Source organism: Bidens hawaiensis, unplaced genomic scaffold, assembly GCF_021521415.1.
Source record: "Bidens hawaiensis isolate Kalapana, Puna unplaced genomic scaffold, B.hawaiensis_p1.1 tig00035144_1, whole genome shotgun sequence".
Lineage (NCBI taxonomy): Eukaryota > Viridiplantae > Streptophyta > Magnoliopsida > Asterales > Asteraceae > Bidens > Bidens hawaiensis.
The window spans coordinates 47,083-72,515 of NW_027496127.1; the positions used below are offsets into that span (position 1 = coordinate 47,083).

The following is a 25,433-nucleotide window of genomic DNA, read 5'->3' on the forward strand; positions in this document are numbered from 1 at the left end:
GCGGTCGACCAGAATATATGTGTGACGGGTTTGGGTTAAAATCTTTGACACAAATAATAATATGGTTCAGGTTTGGTTTGCATATTTCAACCTATCAACCCGCCAACCCGCAACCCCTTAACAAGGCCGTATCGTCGGTAACTAAAGCATGCATTGGCTTTAGTCCTCTAGTTCTATAAGGACTCCATCTAAAATAGGGGTTTATTATTAGGCTTTGAAAATACATATTTTTTTTTAAATTAGTGATTCAATGATGGACCACATGCCAAGGATGAATGATTCATATATATTATCACTTATCATTCATATTTCACAATTTTTGGATACTCTAGAGTGTTATACGCATAATAAAAAAAATGAAAAATGCCTCAACATTTTAGTTAATTTTAGATCTTTTTATTCGTTGAGCCGGCTCTCCCCCATTAACCCACCAACTCAACACAATTGACCAGGTTGCTTTTCCTTTTCTTATTCTTTGACGCATTTCAAAACCATCTGTCTTTTAAATATTCCACGTTGAATCTTTAATTTATAATGACAATGAGCGCCACGTTATCTTTTACCCTATAAAGACATAATATTATTCTTTCTAGTTTCAATTCAAATACCTCTAATTAATGCTATTGTTCTAAGTTCCAAGAACATGGGATTTGTGGGAAAGAAGGGCATGGAGAACTGTGGGGCAGATTCAGAGGTTGAAGATTCAAGTGAGGTGGTGTTTATGACCAAGAACATGAGTGAGTGTTCGGTATGTGTAACCGAAGATGACGATGAAGAAGATCTTCAAGGGAAGATACAAATCGGCCCTCGACGCACCCTTAAAGAACAGTATGAAGCAGACAAGGTAATTTGTTGCCTTCTTATCATAATGTATCTAGATTTAATAAGTGATCGACTTAGTATTCCCAACATGCATTAATCACTTTTTTTGCTTTTGTGAACTGCAAATTTCTTACTTTCGTGTCTTGAACCCAACATCTTTAGGTGTTAAAGAGGTTTTACTTCTGCCATTGGACCATCAACCCAGTACCATTGATTACTTGTAATTCTATATATAACTCTTTGCAATATTGATTTTTTGATACTTATTTCATAGGATGATGAGAGCTTGATGAGATGGAAAGAACAACTTCTTGGAGCTGTGGATATCAACTCAGTTGCTGGTAATGAGATGTTCAAATTCTTAAATGCATTCTTTTTGTGAAAATAATAATAAAAAAAAAACAAAAGTTTTGCTGGTGACATTTTCACATGTAAAAATTTAATTTTAGCATATACTTTTTTTGAAGTTTTTGCTTATAAATACATGTAGGTGACATTCCAGTAAAATAGTTTAATTTTGTAAAAAAAAATATTCTTTTACCTTTTTTTAGCTATTTTTTTTTTAAAAAAAATTGATTTTATAGATACATTAATAATTAAGTATTCACTCATGCAGGGTGTGTGAAAATTCACCACTAATAAATACTATATCATTGATGTGTATATATAAGGTTAAATTTGAGTATAATCAGATACAGTTTTCCATTCATAGAAAACATAACAATATAACAACTGGATAAGATTAAATAGCAACTTTATTACTGTTGTTGCAGAAACACTAGATCCAGAAGTCAAGATCTTGAGCCTTGCTATTGTATCACCTGGTAGAGATGATTTGCTTCTTCAGATCCCTGATAGCGGTAAAGTTAAAGGAACATGGTTTACGTTAAAAGAAGGGACTCGTTACTCCATCAAGTTCACTTTCCAAGTTCATAACAACATTGTGTCTGGTCTCAAGTACACCAATACAGTCTGGAAAACTGGTCTCAAAGGTATGATCTCTTATTGATCTAACTGTCTGTAGAGATTATAATTTTTTTGATTAGTTTATTGGTATTCAATTAAGTCCTTTTAGTGGTTATTTAAAAAATTCTTGCATAGGTAGTTCGCTACCCATGTAAGCAAACTCATGTAAATTTTGACAAGTGGAATTTGCAGAAGTAGCGAACTGGCTAGCTAGAATTAAAATAACTTCTAAAAAATGTATACAAGTGCTAACCAAATCCTATGTCGCCTAGTAGTAATAAAGTCATTAGTTATATTCCTATTGCATACACGGTCAGAGTGTTGTAAAAGTTGATGGGTAATCCCTTAGTACTCCCCGCCTAGGCCGAGCACTTGACGAGTAATTCCCGAGTACTCTCCGACTAGGCCGAGTACTCGTAACTCTTTGGTTGACCAACCTGGGAGCGCCTAACGACACTTGTAGACTCTAGCGCTATACACCCTTCACCCTTGAAGAGTTTCGTGACTTTGTTTACAGTTGACAAGACCAAAGAAATGATAGGCACTTTTAGCCCTCAACAAGAGGCTTATACCCATGAAATACCTGAAGATACCACTCCATCTGGAATACTTGCTAGAGGATCATATTCAGCAAAAACTAAGGTACTCCCTATCAAGTTTTAGTTTATAATTTCACATGCCTAGCATATATTGTGATCATTTCTATGCTTTCTAACTACGTACACCCTTTAACGTGTGCAGTTTCTTGATGATGATAATAAGTGTTACTTGGAGTTGAACTATACTTTTGATATCAGAAAAGACTGGCAATCATCTTGAGGTCTTCAGATCCCAAATATATTTTTAACTTGATCCTGAGCGAGCAAGTGTAAAATTTTCATTTCTGAATGTTTTTACTATCGCCAAATTAAAGACGGAAAATTAAAAAAACAAAAAAGCTTAAAGTTGTGGTTTATATCTACATGATGAATACCTTGTTATATATAATCAGAATCATCAGATAGATGCTAACTCATTTAAGTTTATGAATTGAATATATTCAAAATCTTGATTTTTTTTTACCTTTTATTTAGTAGCTGGTTTATAAGCAAGTTCGTTTACGTGCAAGCAAACTATGTAGAATTTCGAGAAAAACTAGTGAAGTGAGTGAAAAAAGTCTTTGGAGTTCACTTGCTACCTGAGAGAATTTGCGGAGTTCGTTTATTGGGTACGTAACAAGCTATCTAAAAGCACATAAACCTAAATAAAAAGTAAAAACATCTAGAAATACCACTATTATTCTAAAAACCAACCTAAAAGAATCTCAGATAGAAAACGTACGGAAATTCCTGAATATCTACCTTTTCTTTTTCTATAACTTTAATGGTCCACCATATCAGATTTTATCTCCATGTCTTGGAGGTTGTTAACTTTGTATATTTAGTAGGATAAGGGATCTTAACTTTCTTCGTGGTTTTATTTGCTTTCTAGATTAACCTGGTATGGTATCCCTCCAAAACCCTATGCATGAAAGCACTTTACCTAACCCACATGCATCATATACCAACCTTATTGGACTTCATTTTCCTTTATCCATAAGTCCACTATCCAAAGATGCTCAATGCTCAATGTTATATATCAGGTGGTCATGTCGCAAATGTTTAGGGAGTTCGAGATAAGGTGGAGGTGATGGTCTTAGGACATACTGTACAACTAAATTTCAGTCGTTTTTCAACTGTTAAAAAGAAATTTCATTTATTTAGTAACGTATCAAAATAGCCAACCGTTTTTCTATACTTATTTAATTAAAACGTACAAACACGGACACAAGTTCTACTCTTCCGTGAAACGTTCATTTATATTCAGTCTTTACACATGTATTTATTTTGTTAATTTGTGTTCGGTTATGTATATTCACATTCATAAATTCATTTATATCCAATTGTTTATTTTTGATAATGTACGTTTGTTAATTAATCTATTCTAAATTATTTTTTGTGTGGCCAAGATGAGTACAATTTAGAAAAAAGAGAAGAAAAAAAAGAAAAATATGATTCTCACGTTATTCATTTATCCCTTACAAAACGGACCACCCTTCAAGCCCACTATAACTAGTATTTTACCCGTCCGGTGGACGGGAAATATCAATTCGGGAATGTGACAACTACATTAATTCGGTAATGAATGAAGACACTTACAAAACAAATGCACTCAAAGAGATCATGCATGACATTAATTCGGGAATGTAACGACTACATTAATTCGGTATATAACTACATCTAAACAAAATAAAATTGTATGTAATTTACCTCACTAACTAAAACAACCACATAATCTAAAAATTCGACCGGTTTAGCTGAATTCGAAGTGCCTGGCACAAAACTTTTCATTATCGCCTGCAAATTTAAAATTTTTAAATGTTAAACCATACATAACAAACAAACTTTTTTAAATAAGAAAAATAGAATTTACATGAGATTCATAGGCATCAGGATTCAGGAACCAGATTCATAGGCATCAGAAACCGACTTGTGCATCTTTTCATTTATAATTATAAAACTATTACGCGCCTAAAGTAAACCATTAGTAACGGTTCCATTCATAAATTAACTGTTTTGGTTTCCGATGGTTAAAAACTGTTACAGACAGTTACAACGGTTAAGCAGCCCTTCCAATCCTATCGATATTTCAATTTTGACAGTAAAAGATGATTATATCAAGGGGAAATCTTGGAATACAAAAGATTTGACAAGAACCCATACGGAAACTAAACCCGAAAGTCGTGTCAGACATGTGAACCGGAGACAACATGATATTTACAGGTTGACCTGAAAGTTCTTACTTTTTTTTAGAGTTAAGTGTCATTTTAGTACCTGTGGTTTGGCCAACTATGCAACTCTAGTACCTATTCTTTATTTTGTGCAAATGGCTACCTCAGTTTCAAAAAACTTGCATTTTTAGTACTTTTTTTCTAACCCCGTCTATTTTTTCCGTTAAGTTAGGGATAATTTGGTAACTTCGTTATTTTCTTTTCTTCTAAACGCTTATATCTTGTAAACACAAAATCCACAAATTATAACATCAAAATCCAAATCCTAAATCCCCAAACCCTTTCTCCATATCATCATATGGTTTGAATATTTACGATATTTGGGGATTTAGGATTTGGATTCAGATGTTACGATTTGGGGATTTAGGGTTTACAAGATATAAGCGTTAAAAAGAAAAGAAAAACGCAAAGAAAATAACGAAGTTATGGAATTATCCCTAACTTAACGGAAAAAATAGACGGGGTTAGAAAAAAAGTACTAAAAATGCAAGTTTTTTAAAACTGAGGTAGCCATTTGCACAAAATAAAGAATAGGTACTAAAGTTGCATATCTGGCCAAACCACAGGTACTAAAATGGCACTTAACTCCTTTTTTTTATCAATAATACTTTAATTTTACATTTTAACAAAAGAAGTATAACTTTATATAAAAAAATTACATTTTAATTATAAAATCTTTTGTTGATTTCCTTTTGAGCTTTAAATTTTACTGTAACGCACCCAAACGATTTAGTTGATTACATAAAACACATTTTAGAAAAAAATAAATGGGTTAAACCAGTCAACCCGCAAACCCGCCGGATTCAATGAAACACGATCTGTTTAGTTAAACGGGTTAGCGGGTTCGATCCGAAAACTAACCCGAATTTGTTTATAGCAAACCAGAACCTGCGATTTTCATGTTACGCTTGTGTCATGTCAAGGTACTCCAGTTACACCCATAAATTAAACACTTTCTGAAACGTGCTCCAACATATAATTAAATAAATAATAATCATTAAATTTAAAAATAACCGGAACCCGTTTTTGGTAAAGTAATGTAGAAAAGTAAATTATCATTTCACCATTAAAGAAAATAATTGAAAACATCTTGTCAACTTACCTAGTACAAAGTGGCAAGCAACCTCATTTTAGAAAGTACTCTAAATGAGGTATAGTGATACCTTACACTAAAGCCAGCTACATTGGTCAATATCGAGTCAATGCAGTTTAAAAATGCTCCCATTACAAGTATCTTTCTATGTTTCTGCTTCATTGAAAGCATGTCTATATTAGTTAGTTTTAGTGTTGCTTCAAATCACCTTAGTAGTAGCAAAAATATCACCTGGTTGGTTGGTATCTAAATCTGCTCCATCACTTCTGGACACCCTAAATTCTTTACTTTATTTGTATCACTTCTGCAAAGTTCAAAGCTCATATAGTTAAAATATTTATACATACTAAAAATATTAGCATAATCACGTTTAAAGACGAGTTACTCAAAATATAATTTCACCAAAAAAAAATAATAATAATAACTCATTGTAACATACATGGCATGATGATTAATTTGACAGTTTTTGGTCCTCTCACAACTCTCTGAGCATTGCATGACTTACAAAAGTTCTGTGCGCCATACTGAGCTAAGGCGTATTGAGAAAGATATTGCTGGCTAGCTACTCTCCTTGTAATAAAATATAAACAAACTTGTTAAAACTAAATAATAACCAAATATTTTGCTAACATAAATTAACATAAACCTGACAAGCAACACATGCATTCCTTTAAATCCACTATCTACCCTTCCATATAAGAGTTGGCCAGACAACAATGACCAAAGAATTGATGTCTCACCTTGTGCTACTGGAAAAGGATAGACAAAACAAAAGGCAAAATAAGTCACTGCATAAGCCATGTAACAAAAAGTTTAAAGATAGCATTAAAAACAAAGCCCTAACATTAACATACCAGTACATGCGCTCGTCCGAACTACAGTCTACTGCCTCCCACTGTAGATCTGCCAAAGCACACCCTGCACATAATAATGCATTTGGGAACGACAAATCTACCTGAACCATTTATGAATAAGCAGAAGGTAGGTTTAGATAAAATACTGAGTTCATAGGGAACAACAAATATACCTTTTCTTTTTGAAAAAAGGGATGAGTCTCTAACAAACTTTATTTGGAAAGAATAAAAGAATAAAAGGAAAAGACACTTAAACAACCAGTTGTATTTCTCCCCCTTCTCCCAATACCAAGTAATATAACCCCCTTTGTCACACGCCACATATTTCTCATGAAAATTAATTTTGTCCAGAATAGTGAAAATTGCCAAATACCATGTCTTACCCAAATTGAACCAAAATATTCAATCTAACCCCATATTCCAAACTATATGTGTATATCCATAATGCCCTCTCCAACAACTAACAATCTTTTTCCTTGCCATAAAATTAGCTTGGGTCCACTAAAACACCTTTAACCCAATGCAAGCGGTCAATGATGATGCTTGCACTTAAACCAAACCAAAACCGCCCATAATCTTTAAAGGCTTTCACCAATGCAGTGGCTTTATTAAGTGGTACGGTTGGAATAATGCTAACCAGAACAAAGTAACAGGGCCAACGATGATGTCTATTGACTTTATAAACACATTGACCCACTAGAATAAAATGACAAGCACATACCAACCATAGAAGAAAGAACCAAAGCAGATATACGGCCGAGTGAAATCCGTTTGCATTGTCTAGAAACACAAAATGACCAGGCTGCAATTACCCAAGTCAATATGCTTGCTTACCACATGACCATATGTCAAACCCAAAAGTCAACTATCCATGAAGATTTTGAATATGTACCTTTGGGACTGCTATGACTTCACGGGGAACAAACATGTTTAATCGTGCATCTACCGTCCATAGAAAATTCATCCAATCTTGAACGACATATATAAAGGTTGTTGGCACTTTCCATTCAGAATCTCTGCAAATATTATTTATATACTTGTATCATTGTATGAATAACTGAATATACAAAACAGACATTATCCTTGAAAAGAATTATAATTATATAATATCAATCCTTTGTAATCGAGGACTTCAGGTAAATGCACCAAATGCAAATATGTATTTGAAGCAGAGATATCCGTTTGCCTTTACAACCAAAGTGTATTATATGTAACCTTCACAATAACCATTAAACATTTGAAAAATCTAATGGGGAGGATTAAATCTCGATATGGTTAACTTTAAGTTTTAACTACCTGTAAGTAACTTTGAGTCTTCCTCATTCAACATGTTACCTTCGCCAAATCTTGCACTTGTATACTTGCGTACCAAATTTGGACCCCATGGCCCTAACCCTCTACATCATAAAATTCCATCACATTATTGATGATTTTAGTGAGTAATAATAATAAGTGATTCATAAAGATCATATTACCTAAGAAATTTCATAGGAGTAAAAATAGACTCCAATAAATGGCTCGCAAGGGCTCCTTTCCATGTTGCTCTGAATTTAATAACCCATTTGGGTTAATGATCAGTCTTTGATGTAAATCCAGCAGATCCTACCAAAATTAGATGTTGAACATGCTCAAAATGCTTCATAATTTGACAATAGTGAAAATCATTAAAAGACTTGAAATTTATTTATGTTTTAACTAAAAAACATTATCAAAAGCTTACTCTCAATGCGTACATAGCTGCAATATATCCTCCATCGGAATGCCCAAGGAAAACAATATCCAGATTTTGGCTTTCCACTATTCCTCAACCAAGCCTAGGTTTATGCATAACCATATAATATTACAAAATATTGAAATTACGTAAAGGTAATTAATCATCCACACAATAACAGCTAAGCTTCAGTACTTTTGCAAGTGAAGTCGGGTCTGCTTGATCTACCCAACTGCCAAAATACATAAGAAAAATATTATGAGAAAACAGAAACATATGATACTGATATGGTGTATAGATATAAGATATGTAACAAATGAACGAACCCAAGTTGAATTAATGTTCTTCTATCTTTATACCATATAACATAGCAAAAACAACTTACTTCCAATTTAAAAACATAACTGTGAACTACACCTTAAATTGCCTTTATTTTTAACACAATCTTACAAAAATAATAATAATAATAATAATAATGCATTGTTATTTTACAAATATTTCTATTATAAGAGTGCTTATAGTATCACACATGTTATATCTTAAAGACGGTTCGGTTGAGGAGGTGGATGATGCAGGGGTGGTGGAGTATGCGCCTATGCTCCAGCTATAACTAAAGAATACAAAATAAAACAGGGATAGTCTTATTAGATATAAAGGAGTTAAATAAATAAAGTTGTTTACAAACATATTAGATCACTTATCACAATTCCAACAACCCTTGGATTTGAAGAAAAAAAAAACTACACCCCAGCTAAGACAAGAAGGATGATATATAAGCTTTAGGGCAATAGCTGCAGAAAAGACGAACCGACAAAACAGCCACAATCCAGTTAACTCAGACCAATCAATTAAGAAATACTCCACATACCAGTGGGAAAATGACCGTTCATCATCACCGAACACACTACACTGTCTTAGCTAGTCTGGATGCCTTGAAGAAGCTTCTCTGGTTGTCAAGGGCTCAACACTGTAACAAAAACTCCAGTACGCTCCAATCGATTAGACACTCAATTTTGACCAAGGATGAAGGTCTCTCTGTCTGGCAGTAATGACTAATGGGTTCACGACGTGGGGAGGACGAGAGCGTATGAAAGACAAGGTAGAACCGCACTTCAGAAACTGCCATTTAAGTGACAACTAGGATTTATGACCCGCGCATTATGTCATTGGGATCGTATCTATAAGTCACGTATTGACGCATAGAAGAGATGGAAGTTTAAACTGTGCCGGTATTCACTGTCACTTAAACATAGATAAAGCAAGCACGTTTGCGATGTTTTTCAGAATGCGGCCGATCGATTTTACTCAAGAAGTCGCCCATAGTTAATTTGATACTTTCATTTAGTGCCTTTGCAAAAGCCTTCCCCAATTGTGTGTACTAAAACACAAATAATTACAATAAGAAAAGTATAATAATAAAACACAACTCAAGCTATGAAACCTTCACAACAAAGCAAGATAGACCGTCAAATACCTGCAGAACAAATTTAAAAGAAAAAAAGATTGATCCAATATGCATATGAGCTTAAGCACCCAAAAGATCATGTAAACAAATCAGCACATACAACCAAACTAAATATTAGATAAACAACCTAAAACGAAACATACTATAACAAAGTAGCAACGTATAACCAAAATAATCATATAAAGAAAATATAAGACCGAATACCCAACAAATAACTCAATTAAATAAACAAAAATGTTTCATATAACGGTAGTAATCAAAAGACCAACGACAAATTCTTTCAAAACATAAACCCAAAAAGAAGATTGAACAGACAAAAAAACCCCACTAAATTGAAGTATTGAACAGCTACCAACACACCGTTAAAATCTAACCTGCAAACGATGGCAACTCAGATGAGGACTCGTAGCACCTCACCTATCACACCATAATCTGGAATTCCGAGGCAAAAGGAGAGGTAATCGGTGATAAAAAAATTGATTAAACGGCGGTGGAATCGACGGTTTACGGTGGTGGGCAGCAGACGTCCGACGAAAGTAAGGTGTAGAGAGAGAAGGAGGAGGAGGCCTTAGTGCTTTTGTCAGTTTGTATTGGGTGAAGATAATGTATGTCACGCATGACGCATTAGATAGTTGTACCATGTGCATTAAAACTACCAACATAAATTAATAGTATTTTTTACTCAAATTAAGAAGGTTGATAATTAATATATATATAATGTATGGTTCTGACTAAAATTGAAGCTTTTCTATGCCCAGGATTTATTTTGTCCATATAATATATCATCATCATCATCATCGTACTCACTATATCCCACCAATAGCAAAGCTATGGTAGGGTCTGAGGAGGGTAAGATGTAGACAGCCTTACCTCTACCCCACGGGGATAGAGAGGCTGCTTCCGGTGAGACCCCCGGCTCGATAGTAGTTTTGCATCAAGCCTTGGACATATGACATAAGGCACATAGCACTCAATCATCGGGACGCCGACTGATTGGTGCATGTACCCTTGTCTTTCGGCTATCAACGCCACCACATGATGCCTGATTAACCTTCCATCACTTTTAACGTTATTTTCACAAAATTAGTAAAATAACGTCAAAATTAGTGCAATTTTACTTTTGCCCACCCGAGGGTTCACACATATATACATTATATGCGCGCACCGCAAGCAGGGCACTGTCCATATAATATATAATACCCTAATTTTAAAACTATTTTTAAATACTGTTAAAGCAATATAATGTGGATACATAAGTGACAATGTATGGCTCTGACTAAGGGTATGTTTGGTTGAAAGGAATGGAATGAAGGGAGAATGGAATGAGAGAAGGAATAGAATGGACAAAGGAATGAAATTGATCATTACCATTCCTTTGTCTTGTTTGGTTAATATATGGAAATGAAATGAACAATTACGTTATGTTGTTTGGTATTCGAAAAAAAATTTATGAATGAAATAGAAATAGAAATAGAAATAATTAAAATATTCCAATCCCAAAATATATAAATTTTTTACGGAAAAAAAAACCTGAAATGACGACGATGGTGGTAGCTCTGGAGATGAAAATAGCGGTGGCGGTGGCGACGGTGGTGGTGGTGGTGGCGGTCGGGGGGGGGGGGGGTGTCAAGCGATGGTAGCATTAGTAGTGATGGCGGTGGTAGGGTGGTGATGACGGTGGTGGTGGCCAGGCAGTGATAGTGGTGGTGGCGGTTATGGTCGGGTGGCGACGGTGACAATGTTTGTTGTGGTTATGGCGACGATGGTGGCGGTGGTAGCTTGGGTGGTAAGGTGGTGGTGGTGTAGGTGGTGATGGCGACGGTGGCGGTCAGGTGGTGGTGGAGGCGACGGTGGTGGCGGCGGAGGTGGTGGTGGTGGTGACGGTGGCGTGGTGGTCAGATGATGGTGGTGGCTATGGTAGTGGTGGTGGTGGTGATGGCGGTCAGGCGGCGGGGGTGGTGGTTGTGGTGGTGGTGGTCAAGCGATGGTAGCATTAGTAGTGATGGCGGTGGTAGGGTGGTGATGACGGTGGTGGTGGCCAGGCAGTGATAGTGGTGATGGCGGTTATGGTCGGGTGGCGACGGTGACAATGGTTGTTGTGGTTATGGCGACGATGGTGGCGGTGGTAGCTTGGGTGGTAAGGTGGTGGTGGTGTAGGTGGTGATGGCGATGGTGGCGGTCAGGTGGTGGTGGCGGCGACGGTGGTGGCGGCGGAGGTGGTGGTGGTGGTGACGGTGGCGGTGGTGGTCAGATGATGGTGATGGCTATGGTAGTGGTGGTGGTGGTGGCGGTGGTTGTTGTTAGATGATGGTGTTGTTGAGAAAGTAGGTTGAAGGGGGAATGGAATGAAAAAAAGAAGGGGTGTAAGAAGGAATGGTTTTGATGAAATGGGATTCCATGTGTAATGGATGATTCCATTCCATTGTGCAACCAAACACATCTTATTTCATTCCCACGTAATGAATCATTCCATTCCGACTGTCATTACTGCATAACAAACGCTACCTAAAAGTTGAAGCTTTTCTATGCCCAGGATCTACTTTGTCCATATAATATATAATACCTCAATTTCAAAACTATCTTTAAATACTATTAAAGCAATACAATGTGTATTCGTGACCTTCATCTAGGATGTCCATATGTGCAATCCAGTCATCAAGTTACCATTCTCAGATGGTCTAATATTGTGCCACGTGTCCTGATCTCCAAACACCCAAAATAACAAAACCCGGTTTATTTTTCCCAAACAATATTGATTTCCACCACTGATTCTCTCTCTAATCTCCCGATGATTATACGAACCCTAATTCCGCCGGTGAGATCTACAATCAATTCCACCACTGATTTTCGGTGTAATTTCTCGATGAATATATGAATCCTACATCCGTCGTTCAGATCCACCATCAAACCTCTACAGTGTATACCAACAATACGAGCCCTAATTCCGCCGTTCAGATTCGAACCGATTGGAGACATAAAAATCCTTGGAATTGATTCTCTAATGATTATATTCAAGGTAACTAACAATCCAATTTTGCAAATACAATTAGTTTATTTAACAAATTCTCAATCTTTCCGGCCAATCTGTTATACGAATAATTTATTTTAACTGACCTTTCCGGTCAATTATTTATTGTTTTGTTTATTGAAATTTAAGAAGTTTATATCCTATCAATTTCTGGTTAATTTTCTGAAATTTTGTATTGTTTTGTTTATTGAATTTTAAGGAATTAATTAACAATCATTCAATACTTTATATCCGACTGATTTCTGGTTTTTTTTTATGTTAAATTTGTAATTGTTTTCTTTGTCCAAGTATTAAAATTTTTCGGTTAACCTGTTCTTATAGTTTTGTTCTTCCAAACTTTATATTTTAATTTCCGGCTAATCTCCGTTCAATTTATTTTGCCGGTCATTTTTTATTGTTTTTTTATTGAATTTTAAGTATTTTATATCCGACCAATTTCAGGATATATTTATGTTAAATTTATATTTTTTTTCTTTGTCCAATTATTATTTTTTTCCGGCTAACCTGTTGTTGTATTCTTGTTCTGCAAATCTTTATATTTTGATTTCCGGCTAATTTCCGTTCAATTTATTTTTCCGGCCAATTTATTTTTAGTTTAAACAAAAAACAGAAACTTTTAATTTTGTTAAGATTATAAGTTTAGTAAGCTTCTAAATCATAATTGTGATTTTTTTTAAAACAAACAAATAATTTTAAAATTGACAATAATAACAATAATTAAGTAAAGAATTTATGATTTCATTAACTGATTTCATTAACCATAAAATAATCCTAAATTAAGCAATATATTTTTCAAATATATTAACTGATTTCATTAACCTTAAATATTGAAATCAAATATTTATTGTATAATAATACATTCTAAATTTATATTTTGAATATATTCAATCGTTTTTTTTTTTTTTGAAAAATTACATCTACAATAAACCGGTTTAATTATATTAATAATGGTTTTCAGTTACTTTAAATATTTTAATAATTTTTATTGTATAATAATACATTATAAATATAAATTTTGAATATACTCAATTGGTTATTTTTGGAATAAGTAATTACAATAAACCGCTTAAATTATATTCAAACTTTATTTAGAAAGTTTCTAAATATTATACGTTTACCAAAATTTATATTCTCTACATTCTACTATATAATATCTAGCTAATCACATTAGCCTTTATCATACTTTTCATAATTATAAATTCTGCAACAATGTAAGCTCCTCCCTTTTAATAATTGTTTTTTAGTTTCAAATAATTTAGTCTAACCTTTTATATTTTAATTTTATTCATAGGACAGTGGAAGCTCAAAACTTTACCATGCTTAATGAGATTGATGTTCTCAAAACATCACCATCAACTCTTAAGGTTAGAGTTATAAGACTTTGGAGCATAAAAGACAATAAAAATGTGAATGAGGATTTTCTGATCGAGATGGTGCTCATGGATGAAAATGTACGTATCTAATTATGAATGAATCTATATCTAATTATTGATTGACTTGTAATTGTAATTCTCATATATATTTTTTGCTTTAATGACAGGATAATCGAATCCAAGCAACCGTTTACAAACATGATATCTTTAGATTCAAAAGATTCCTCAAGGAAAGCTCAACTCTGACTATAGTTAATCCGAGCGTTGGTCTAAAGGATCGAACTACCGTGTGATTGACTGTTCCAACAAATTGGTGTTAGGACCAAACACACATGTGAATCCATGTCAGGAGTTTGATGGTCGCCTGTTTTGTTTTAAGATGATTTCTTTTGAATCACTAATCAATAAAGATATTTCTTTGAAATCCACAGTTGGTATAAAAAATTTTTCATTCAAATAAATTGATTTATCATTTTAGCGTTAGATTTCTATTAAATATGTTAATTAATTATTTATTTATTTTTCTTTGTGTTAGATATTATTGGTCACGTGGTTCATGTGTTTGAGAGAAATGCTTTAGACGTCAAGGAAAAAAACAAGCGTACAATGGAGATACGTGATTTAAGGTATTACTATTAAACCTAACATTTGGTGACATATTCTTGTTAATAAACTTTATACTTATTACTGTTTCTAACACTTCTCTAATTTCAGTGGAAATTGTGTGTATCTCACACTATGGGATCATTATGCGTTTGAGCTTTCCAAATATGTAATTGAACATTTTGATGAAGGCCATGCCATTATTGTACTGCAGTTTGTTAGGGTTAAGTATTACACCGGTTCTGATGGTAAAGGTAACTATGTTTACTGTTTTGAATTTTCTTGAGTTTTAACATGTCTCTAACTTAAACTAATGTGTCGTTGTATAATTTTCATTTTTGTTAGAGAAAGTGTATGTGTCGAATTCTTTTGGATCTAATGTTAGCCGTTTCTTTATAAACGATTTTTTATTTGAAATGGAAGAATACAAAAACATGTATATTATTAAACCAATAATTATTGTTTTAGTTTATGTATTTAGTTATTTAAATTTCATATTATGTTACTTATTCCTAAATTCATTAAATTATAAATTTTGTAGTTTGTTGGCTTTGCTAAATGGCAATGATGTTTTTATTCGTAAACCGATTCCGGTGAAGATGTTGTCCTCTGCTGATGATGAGTTTTTGAGAGCACCATATTTTTTTAACATCGGTGATATTTGTACCATTATATTTGTAAGTTAATTATTACACTCTTTATGTTATCCTAATTATCTTTCAATCCCAACTGAATATTTATTAAGAGCTTTTGTACTTTAATGCAGCCTAAAAGTATCATTATCCTTGGTACAATTAAGGCCATCTGCCCAGATACGGAATGGTATTACATTGGTTGTAATACTTGTAGCCGTAAGCTCATGGAAAATAATGGTGAAGGTGGAAAGGAGTATGAATGCAAAACAGTAAGATGCAATGTTTTAGGTGTTATCCCTACACCTAGGTATTTATTGAATTCAAATTCAAATGTGTAATTTGTGCATTGTAAAAGTATATGTTTTTCTTGCTATTTACCTATTTATAAACTTTTGTAGGTTCAAGATCAAGATAATGGTGCATGATTCCCCTGGAGTTGTGTCGTTGACTCTGTTTGATAAAGATGCTAAAATGTTGACTAACAAAACAGCAAAAGAATTGATTGATTCTCAAAATGAGGTTTGTATTCAATTAAAATACTTTATTATTTATACATTGTCATCTATATAAGAGATGGTAAGTTTAACAATTATTAATATTATATTTGTTTCTTTGTCATCTAATTTTATTACAGAATAAGGTTGAAAATGGTGGATTCCCTGCTGAATTGGATTGTCTCTTAGAAAAGATATTCGCTTTTAAGGTCGATGTGGCAGATTTCAACTTTAGAAAAAATGTCGAGCACTATGGTATAAACAAGCTTACTAATGACACTAATATTATCACGGAATTACAGAAAAGGCATAATGGTCGTTTAGTAATAATATAATCTGAATATTATTTTATTACTAAATTTAATTTTATAATTATTTCAACTAACATATGTTGATTTTCCATTTTTGTTTTATCAGCAGTCAGATTCTAATTCTGTTACATTGAGAGCATCTATTTCTGAATTCCAGTCATCCGGTTCGGTTTCTATTAAGGTATGGATATTTTGTTTAATATAATAGTTAAAACTTATAAATATAGTTAACAGAAAGATGTGTAACATGATTGTGTATTGGCTCTTACTTTTTTAATAACAGCTTTATGATATTGGAGATAATCAAACTTCAAGTTCAAATGTTGATGCTCATGATGTGGCAACTGATATAAAAGGAATGTCAACGTCGAGACGATAAACTTAAGAGAAAACTGGTTGAAGTTTTTGAAGTTGACGATGATGCTAGCATGTCGGCCACTAAATTGAAGTCTAAGACTATCGAAGAGATTGAGACCACCAGTGAATCATGCGAAGGTGCAACACTTTTAACTCATAAAGTGGAGAAGGAATCTAAGTGAACAATTTCATTTTTGTCGGTTTACAGTTATGTTAAGTCTTTTTCAGAGATTTGGATATTTTATGTTTGGTTTTTCTCTTTTGTTTTTTTAACGATTATGCTTGAATGTTGGTTGATTTGAACAATTTATTCTTCTTTGGTTGTTTGGTATTTATGTTTTTATTTAATTTTATTAAATTAATGTTTAGTTGTTTTAGGTCTGAGTGTGAAAACAAATTAAGTTCATATTAGTTTATTAACATGTTTTTTTATTTTTCTTGTATACATGTAATATAAAACAAATTTAAATTTCAAACCTTTTACTTATATTATAATATATTATAGTTGATTTTATCTATACTCTCATATGTTTCCTATGCATTATATAACTTATCATAGGAACTATATTAAAAAGTAAAAACAAAAATAGGTTTAATGTTCATAAATAAATTAGTTTTTGATATTGTATGGCTGTTAATATAGATTTCTTGCTTATCTAAACTAGTATTTTATTTACCTATTTCATGTTACATTTGATTTTTGAAATCTGTATTTATTTATAAACTTAATTTGAGTTAATATATGGTTATTTTGGAATTGTTGTTAATGTAATACTTTTGTTTGTTTGGTCTATATATAATCTATTAATTTGTAATATGTCATGCAAGTAATCTTTTAATGTGAAACAAATATGTTTTATAATCGAAACATACTTTAATTTACAATAACCTTTTATTTTATAATACGAAAATGTGTTTTTTCATTAAAAGTAAATAAATTAGTTTTTGCTTTTCATCTTTTTTTATTTCTAACACGTTTTTAATATAACAATAAATTAGTTTTTGCTTTTCAACTTTTGTCTAATTTTGTATACAACGGTTTCGTTTTAATTTTGTATTACAAATATATAGTATATATTTTAAAATATTTGTATAATAAATTACTAAATGTTACACATTAATAAAAATGTTATTTATTAATTATGTGTAACATATATTTATCAATATCTTTATAAAATACTGAATTTAAATTGTAATTTGGTAACAAATCAGGAATAGAAATTACTAATTAACTTCTATAACTTTGTTAAAGATTTTGCCTAATTTTATAAATTTTAACGTGATCCAATAGAAAAAGCCCATTTCATTAGGCCCATACCCATAATTTATGTACACATTTTTAAAAATCAACGACTCTTCGTTTATTATTGTTAATTATCATCAAAAATACTATTAATTCGATTTTTCTGGAATTTCCGGCCATTGGAACAGAAGATTGACTCAAGTTTTAGAAAACCTTCTTCCTCTTTGATATAGATCTCAATCGATGGAGAATGTAAGTACTATTATGTGAGATACTTTAATTTTGTTAATATTCTTATTTAATACTGTTCTAATCTTTTTAGCCCTAATTTATATTAACCGAAGATGATTTTAGTCACAGTCTTTAATGTTGTTGTTTAGGGTTTAGTGATAACATCAAGCTTTTCTATTTAGTTCGTCTTCAACTAAATTATAAACTGATTATACTCTCTGTGCATGCTTGAGGGTGTTAACTGTAATATTTGTATTTTTAAACATCGATTATTGTGTTATCAGTTTTTTGATAACAACTTATTGGTTTTTGATTTTTAGTTTATTATTGTTATGTGTCAATGGATTTGTTTTGTTAAGATTTTGGCATAAACCATGTTTTAATAGGGCTAATTACTATATTAACATAATCATATAATTATCAATGACAGTATATGTATATATAATTTAAATAATAACATATCCGTTAGTGTCTTTTAACATTTTTTTATTAACTCATATTAAATTTTAACTAAACAGAATGCTATTCATGCGCTTTGCATTTTCTATCACAATTTAAACGGAGAGACGGTATGTATGATAAACTCTTTATTTGTGTTTCAATTCTTGCATTATACTTTACCAACCACATAAAATTCATTTCAGACACTTCCAGCTGTGTTTTGTCAAGAAATTTTTAGACCAGGTGCTAATATGCACCCGGTTGTTTTATATCACAAAGACAAAGATTGGTTTATTCAAGTTGAATTCACAAACAAACGTTATGTTTTTCAAAATGGGTGGGCTCAATTTGTTGTAGACAATCGGTTGATGTTTGGAGATGTCTTGATTTTTTCTCCAATTAACAAAAATGAATGGACATTCGTTTATGTTAGTGATCATCCAGTTCATGACGACATGGTTGTTGATGTTGTGGTTCGTTACCCTACTCTTAAATATCTTGTAAGTAACTGTGTAAATGAGTTATTAAATATTGAACAAACCTTTTAGTCATTTATAAAAGGATTAATTTTTCTTATAGTATTTTTTAACATTTTTTTTAATTTGTTTGTAGCCATTGAGAGATGATCAGGTTAGATGCTACTTTAGTTTACAGCCAGGACAGTATGATGAAATCATTGTTGAGTCTGTTAATGGATTTAAATGGAATCTATACATTCAGTGCGTCAAACTGACTACTCCATGATTTGGTTTTACTGGTATGTGGGAAAACCTGTCCAAGCATTGTAACCTTGCTGTTAATGATTATTTGGTGTTTCAACGTCTTCAAGGTACGTGGACATTCAGAATGTATGTTTTTGATAGCCTTGGTATCAAACGTGTAAATTTTAATGATGATTTGGTATACACTGGTCCAAATCTCCATCCCGAAATCGGTTATGTTTCAATGGTTATTGAGATTGAAAGTGATGACGAATCTGAACAACACAACCTGGATGACGGTATTTTTATCAAATTTTTATATCTTATATATTTTTGTACACTTTATATTATTAAATACTTTATAAGTTATATGATGTGTATTTGTAGGACTTGATGTTGGTATGGAAGATGATGTTGGTATGGAAGATGTTGATGAGCCGATTTTAGATATTATTGTTCCTCATGTTCAAGAAGACAACATTTTGGAAGTGATAGTACGGGATAGGCTGGCAAGTACTCATTTTATACAAGTCTTTTAATTTCATATGATGGATGGTCAAACAGATAAATTTTTAATTTTTTTTCTTTATAGCGTTTGCCGGCTGAGTTTGCACGGAACAATAACTTGGATTACGAAACAGATTTGGTTTTAATAAATCCAAATGGTGTTGATGTCTCCACTGAAATTGCTATTGAACCGAATGACAATTATGAGAGGTATAGTGTTAGACATTGGACAAGTTTTGTTCGGTCGAATGGGCTTCAGTTTGGAACATTGGTGGTTTTCGAGTACAACGAGGCTACTCATTCGTTGATACTCACTGATGTTGTTGGTTGATGTTGAAGTTGATCATGGATTGTTTTTTATTTTGATACACTAGGGTTTAAACACTACAATTTTGCTAACAGGTTTTATATATATATATATATATATATATATATATATATATATTCTGTTAGCTTTACTTATTTAAATTATCCTAATTATTTTGTTAGATTTAGTATGTATGGTTTGTACTACTAATATGACTTTATATCAGGTTTTTTTGGTTATAAGTTTAAGTTCACTGTCATTAGTTGTCTTGTATGTATCTTTTATAAGTATATATATTTATTTGTAATAATTATTACCAATAATATTTATTATCATCCGTTCAATAGGAAACAAATATATAAAACCTAAACTTGAATGCTATAAAATATTTATTCTATACAATAATTTCTATATAATTATCTATGCCATAAATTATTTATTTATAAAAAGCTTATATATTATTTTATACTAATACTTATATGTTAATTATTTTAAAAAAGTCATAAGTCAATTAAGTATAATATTGTAAAAAATATTATCATATAATAATGGCATAAATTTTATTTATTTTAGTCCTGATATTTCTAAATTATTGTGACCATATTTTCTTCAAAAATAAACCAATCCTAATATAATGACAATTATTGTTTCCATTCAAAGAATATAATTTACATTTTTCGTGTATATATACACCTACTAATCAAGTTTCACTCAAATAAAAATATTTGTCACTTATTTTCGTTTTCATTATTGTCTTACGTTTGTTCCTCAACAGCATAACTATTGTTTTGTTCCTTCATACTTGTTCTTTATAAACAAACCGAATTATTGATTTTGTAAGTCTTATCGACATTCTATATTTATTTTTCGAATTTTATTTTGGTAGGATGTGAACCATGTCATAGGTATGTTTTGCAGAAACCAAAAATTGTTTATATTCAATCACTAATTTTCGGATAAATTTTTGGTTCACAAATACCAATTATAAAGTTTTTTTTTTCAATTTCTTTTTTATTTAAATATTTAGCCGACTGTGATGTTTATATAAATCCAAATATATAGATATAGAAAATTGATTCTTAAGAAAGCAGTCGTTAAATTTTTTTTTTCGATTTTTTGTTTAAGATTTTATTGTAATATTATTTGTTTCTGGTATTCTTCATTTACATTGATTTTCATTTTAATTTATATTATTTAATGGTGTTTTGAAGCTTTAATTTATAAGACTTTATTTTTCTATCTTATGGTTCAGTAAAGTAGGCTTAACGCAAGTTTGAGGGTTGTTATCTATATTTTTTGAAGATGTCTACATCCAAAAAGAAACGAAATAATGAAGGATCTTCATCTTCTCAAAATAAGCTAAGTAATAGTGGTAGGTACAATAATTTTATTTGTTTATACCCAATTAATGATATATCTATGGTTTTAATTTGTTTAACGGTGCAATAATGTTATTATTTTAATTTTTCATTTTTTCAATGTAGCCCAAAGTCAACGTTTACCATTGTCTACCATTTCCAATAATACAAACTACATCCATTATCAATTAACACCGATTGTCACTCTACCATATCAAGCAGGTATGTAAATTTTAGTAAATTATGAATTTCAATTTGAAATCTCATTTTAAAATATAATTACATTTGATATTCTATAATTTAGGCGGTTGTAATTTACCGGTTAGTAGTTACCAAGAGAATATTGTAAGGCCCCGTTACCGATGCCCTACTTTGGACGTTGGATTTACTCGTAAACACAGTTCATAATATCAGAGTTAATAAAACATTCGCGGAATATTAAAACATTCAAACCATAGTATTACACAATCATTAATCCTTGTCTTAACGAGCATTCAAATTATTTAAACACGAAACATTGTCTTTTAATTAACATAACATTACACTTCATTGAGATGCCAGTGTCTTCAAATCCATGCCATGTGCTTTCCCTCAAGCAAGTTACCTCATTCTACTCACCTGCGTGCATACTAAAAGTCAGCTACGCTGAGTGAGTTCTAGTTAATCATACAACATACAATCTGTTCACATACTTGCACACATGGCCGAAGGGGTGTACATTATCCATACTTACTTTTCATACATAACTATCCATCCTATTTAAAGAGCCTTTCGCCCTATAACCTCATAGATATTATAAAGGGTCTGGTCCCCAACATCACAGATATTATTAGGGTCTGGTCCCTACCATCAGAGATATTATTAGGGTCTGGTCCCTATCCTCACAAATACTTGTCAGGTCCCCGATTTGAGGTAGATCTTTACAAAATCAAGTCATAACTTGCACAGATAAATGTGTCGACAAGGGAGTTAACGACAGGTTGCTATTTTTTTTAGAAAGATAGAAGTTTGTTAAAGGCGGAATCAATAACAAACAGGGTAGTTGCTGAACAATAAATTAAAAGGTAACTAACACAATCAAGATTCACTCAAAAGATTTCCATTCATATAATGTTCATCATACAAACGTTAATTGATTAAGGGTTTCTTGAAGGGAAAGCTATTTCCGTACAATTCTATTCAGCTGTCTATCTTTTTGTCTCTGCTGTGTTTTCCGTGCCCTTAAGGTGTGACCTAATTATTCCTTTTATAGGCCTGACACCTCAGGACAACTGTCATTCATTCTAGAAACCCTAAATATATCGTACATATTCAAATTACATAATCAAAATAATCCTAAGTGTAAAACAAGTCTTCCGGGTAGGCTTTGTAGAAGTAACCTTCTCCGAGTAGACTTTGTGCTCTGCCTTCCTTGTCAGACTTGGTAACCTTGAAGTGTGCCCGGGAGAAGTTATCCGGGTATGCTTTACTTAGAGTATTTTCCAAAGGAAAATACTCACCAAGCAGACTTCAATCTTCTTGATTATATCAGACTTTGCCCCACATAATCCAACGAGCAACCTTGTTCTTCAATGGTCCTATCAACTCCTTGCTTGGAATAAGCTTATTAGGAAAGTGTGCTTGGTAGCACTGTACCCTGCTTGAGTTGATCCTTGCCCGATGATACTTAAGATAATTCATTATCCATCAAAGCATAATTGGACCACTGTATTATTAATGAATACCTTGCCCGGTCATCCAATCACTTGGCTTTCTGAGCTTGGTTAGCCAAGAGTTTACTCTGAAGTAAACCTTACTCGGCTATAAAGAACAAACCTGCTTGATATAGTGTACCTTGCCTGGGTATACACAAAGAGTGAACCCTGCCCGGTTATCCACTAAAAAAGACTTCTTGAAGATAACCTTGCCCGAAGGGCAAAATATCATGCCCGACTAAGTACAAGCTTGCTCGGATATCTTAGGTGTGCCCGGTTCCATACTTAGTCATTTCTGAGGAGGTTGAGAAGATTCCAATATTCAAATATGATCAGTTTTGGGTCAAATCTTGACTTAACAATCTCCCCCTAGATTGGAACACCTCAGCTGTCCCAAAACACCTCTACAGTTACTTACACAGGATTAAAAATACACATCAAATTCAAAATAAAATTACATATTCAAATAACATTAACAAATTACATATTCAAAGAAAACTGTCCGAAGACATTACAAAGTAAAAAAACCCACTCTAAGAATATTGTCTTCTTCTTGCATCATAGTAGGCTTGTTTTCTATTTGCAATAACACTTCCTGCTCTTTGCTTAAAGATATTAAGGACTTGGTAATGAGTGTGACTTTCAGAAATGACCATGTCCCTTATATCCATCAGATATTCAGTGTGCAGGTAAGTAAGGTCTTCATCTCTTTTGATTATCCCCAATATACGCCCATCAGAATTTCTAAGCACATAATGACCATTTTCTTTATATTCAATCTCAGCTATTACTCCATTCTTTTGAACTGTGTAATTGGGGCGTGTCATTCTTCTTTCAAGACTGATGCAAGTATTCATGTTTGACAAAGGATTCTTGTCTTTGACATTCATCTTGTAGTACCTTTCAGCACTGTCCATTTTCCTTAACTTTGCTGTCCGTCTTGATTTGTGAAGTTGACTTGTTCTCCAGCTTCTTTTTTCTTTTAGGAATTGGAATCCCTTCTCAGCTTCTTCTCTTAAGTACTTGGAGAGATCATTCTGTTGTCTTCCAGCCCTCTTGCTTCTATCTCTAGAATCATACAAATTGAGATCGGCCATCCTCTCCAGTTGTTCTTGAGTATATTCATTAAAATAATTTCTCACAACAATGTCTCTCAGTTGCCTACTTTCCATGATTACCTTAAGAGACTCAGTAACAGAATCATAGTAGAGTTCTCTTGGAAGATCAACATCTGATTGTGGTCTTTCTGTTCTTTAGGATCCACTCCTACTGGATTCACCTCTTCCACCTCTTCCTGCTTGTGGATATCTTCTTGAAAGTGAAGGTCTGAATGGAATTTCTAGGCCTCAACTTGAAAGTATTGATGTAGATTGACTCTACCATTTCAGGTGGAAGGTTGGCAAGTTCAACAAGATCATGTCCTGCATGTTCATTGAGAATAAGCATCATCTTATCTATCCCACGATTGTTTGACAATCCTGCAGGCATAAACTTTCCATCAACAAAGCTTCTAGGGTTCTCACCTTCCCTTAGAGCCTTTTCCCAATCAGCCTTTTGAATATAGAAAAGTTCTTTTAGAGCTTCCTTTTCTAATGCATTGAAAGTGGCTTCATCCATTCTCTTCTAATTTATCATCATGCCCCTCAGTATCTTAATCATTTCTTCATTCTTCAAAGGAATTATAGGTTCATTGACTGTTTCAGAATTTGATTCCTCCGGGATTGGGGTTTCAACATCAGGAGCTTCTTTTGCCTTTTCTTTTTCAGTTTGAGCCTTTTGTTTCTCCCTCATAGTCATTAATCTTCTCTTCCTTTTGGGAGGTTCTTGTTCACTTTCTGATTGCTCAGTGGGGGGTTCAGGTTGGACTCTTTTCAATTTCTCTTTTCTTTTCAATTTGTTGTATGGATCCAACACGGATTCTTTTGATAGCTTTTCAACTACCTCAGGCTTCATCCCCTTTTCCAATAGGTATCCAAACATACATCCATACTTCTTTTTCAATGATTCAATCTTTTCAATCTCTTCATTTTCTTTGACATATTTTTCTTTTACTCTCTCTCTTTCACTGTTGTAGAGATCTTGAAGCTTGTCATGCTTGAAGTGGCTCAAATCTTTTTCAGAATACCCATGCTTCCTTAGATAATCTCTGTGTTTCTGAGCACCTCTATTCTTTTGTTGCATAAGCTTTTTGATAGTGTCATTTTCCTTTTCTAATCTCTGCTTCAATTCATCATCACTCATATCAGCTAAAGTCTCAAAGCTTATACCAAAGCTTCTCAATTTCACAACTAATGGATGTTTCTTTTTAGCTTCCATCAAACTCAGCTCAATGTTTGCCCTTTGTTCCTCAGTCATTGTGACTTGAGGAGACACAACACTGGCAGCTTCTACACCTTTTCCATCATTGCCATTTTGATCATCAGATTCATC

General features: G+C 32.7%; 1 protein-coding gene and 1 pseudogene across 1 annotated transcript; one reads left to right on the forward strand and one right to left on the reverse strand.

The window, feature by feature from the left end:
- Positions 1-598: 598 nt before the first annotated feature.
- LOC143587114 (rho GDP-dissociation inhibitor 1-like) lies at positions 599-2,676 on the forward strand. The gene is made up of 5 exons (XM_077068500.1): positions 599-844; positions 1,097-1,163; positions 1,596-1,814; positions 2,306-2,430; positions 2,530-2,676. Exons 1-5 carry the CDS (start codon positions 644-646, stop codon positions 2,605-2,607), a joined length of 690 nt encoding a protein of 229 aa, XP_076924615.1. The 5' UTR covers positions 599-643; the 3' UTR covers positions 2,608-2,676.
- Positions 2,677-3,487: 811 nt separating this feature from the next.
- On the reverse strand, positions 3,488-8,657 carry LOC143587113 (uncharacterized; annotated as a pseudogene).
- Between the last annotated feature and the right edge of the window lie 16,776 nt (positions 8,658-25,433).

What these genes read in the sequence shown, in the direction of transcription:
- LOC143587114 (XM_077068500.1), top strand. Translation starts at nt 644, where the DNA reads ATGGGATTTGTGGGAAAGAAGGGCATGGAGAACTGTGGGGCAGATTCA. An exon ending in CTGGAAAACTGGTCTCAAAG is followed by an intron (nt 1,815 to 2,305) that starts GTATGATCTCTT and finishes CTTTGTTTACAG; the next exon opens with TTGACAAGACCAAAGAAATG. An exon ending in CATATTCAGCAAAAACTAAG is followed by an intron (nt 2,431 to 2,529) that starts GTACTCCCTATC and finishes TAACGTGTGCAG; the next exon opens with TTTCTTGATGATGATAATAA.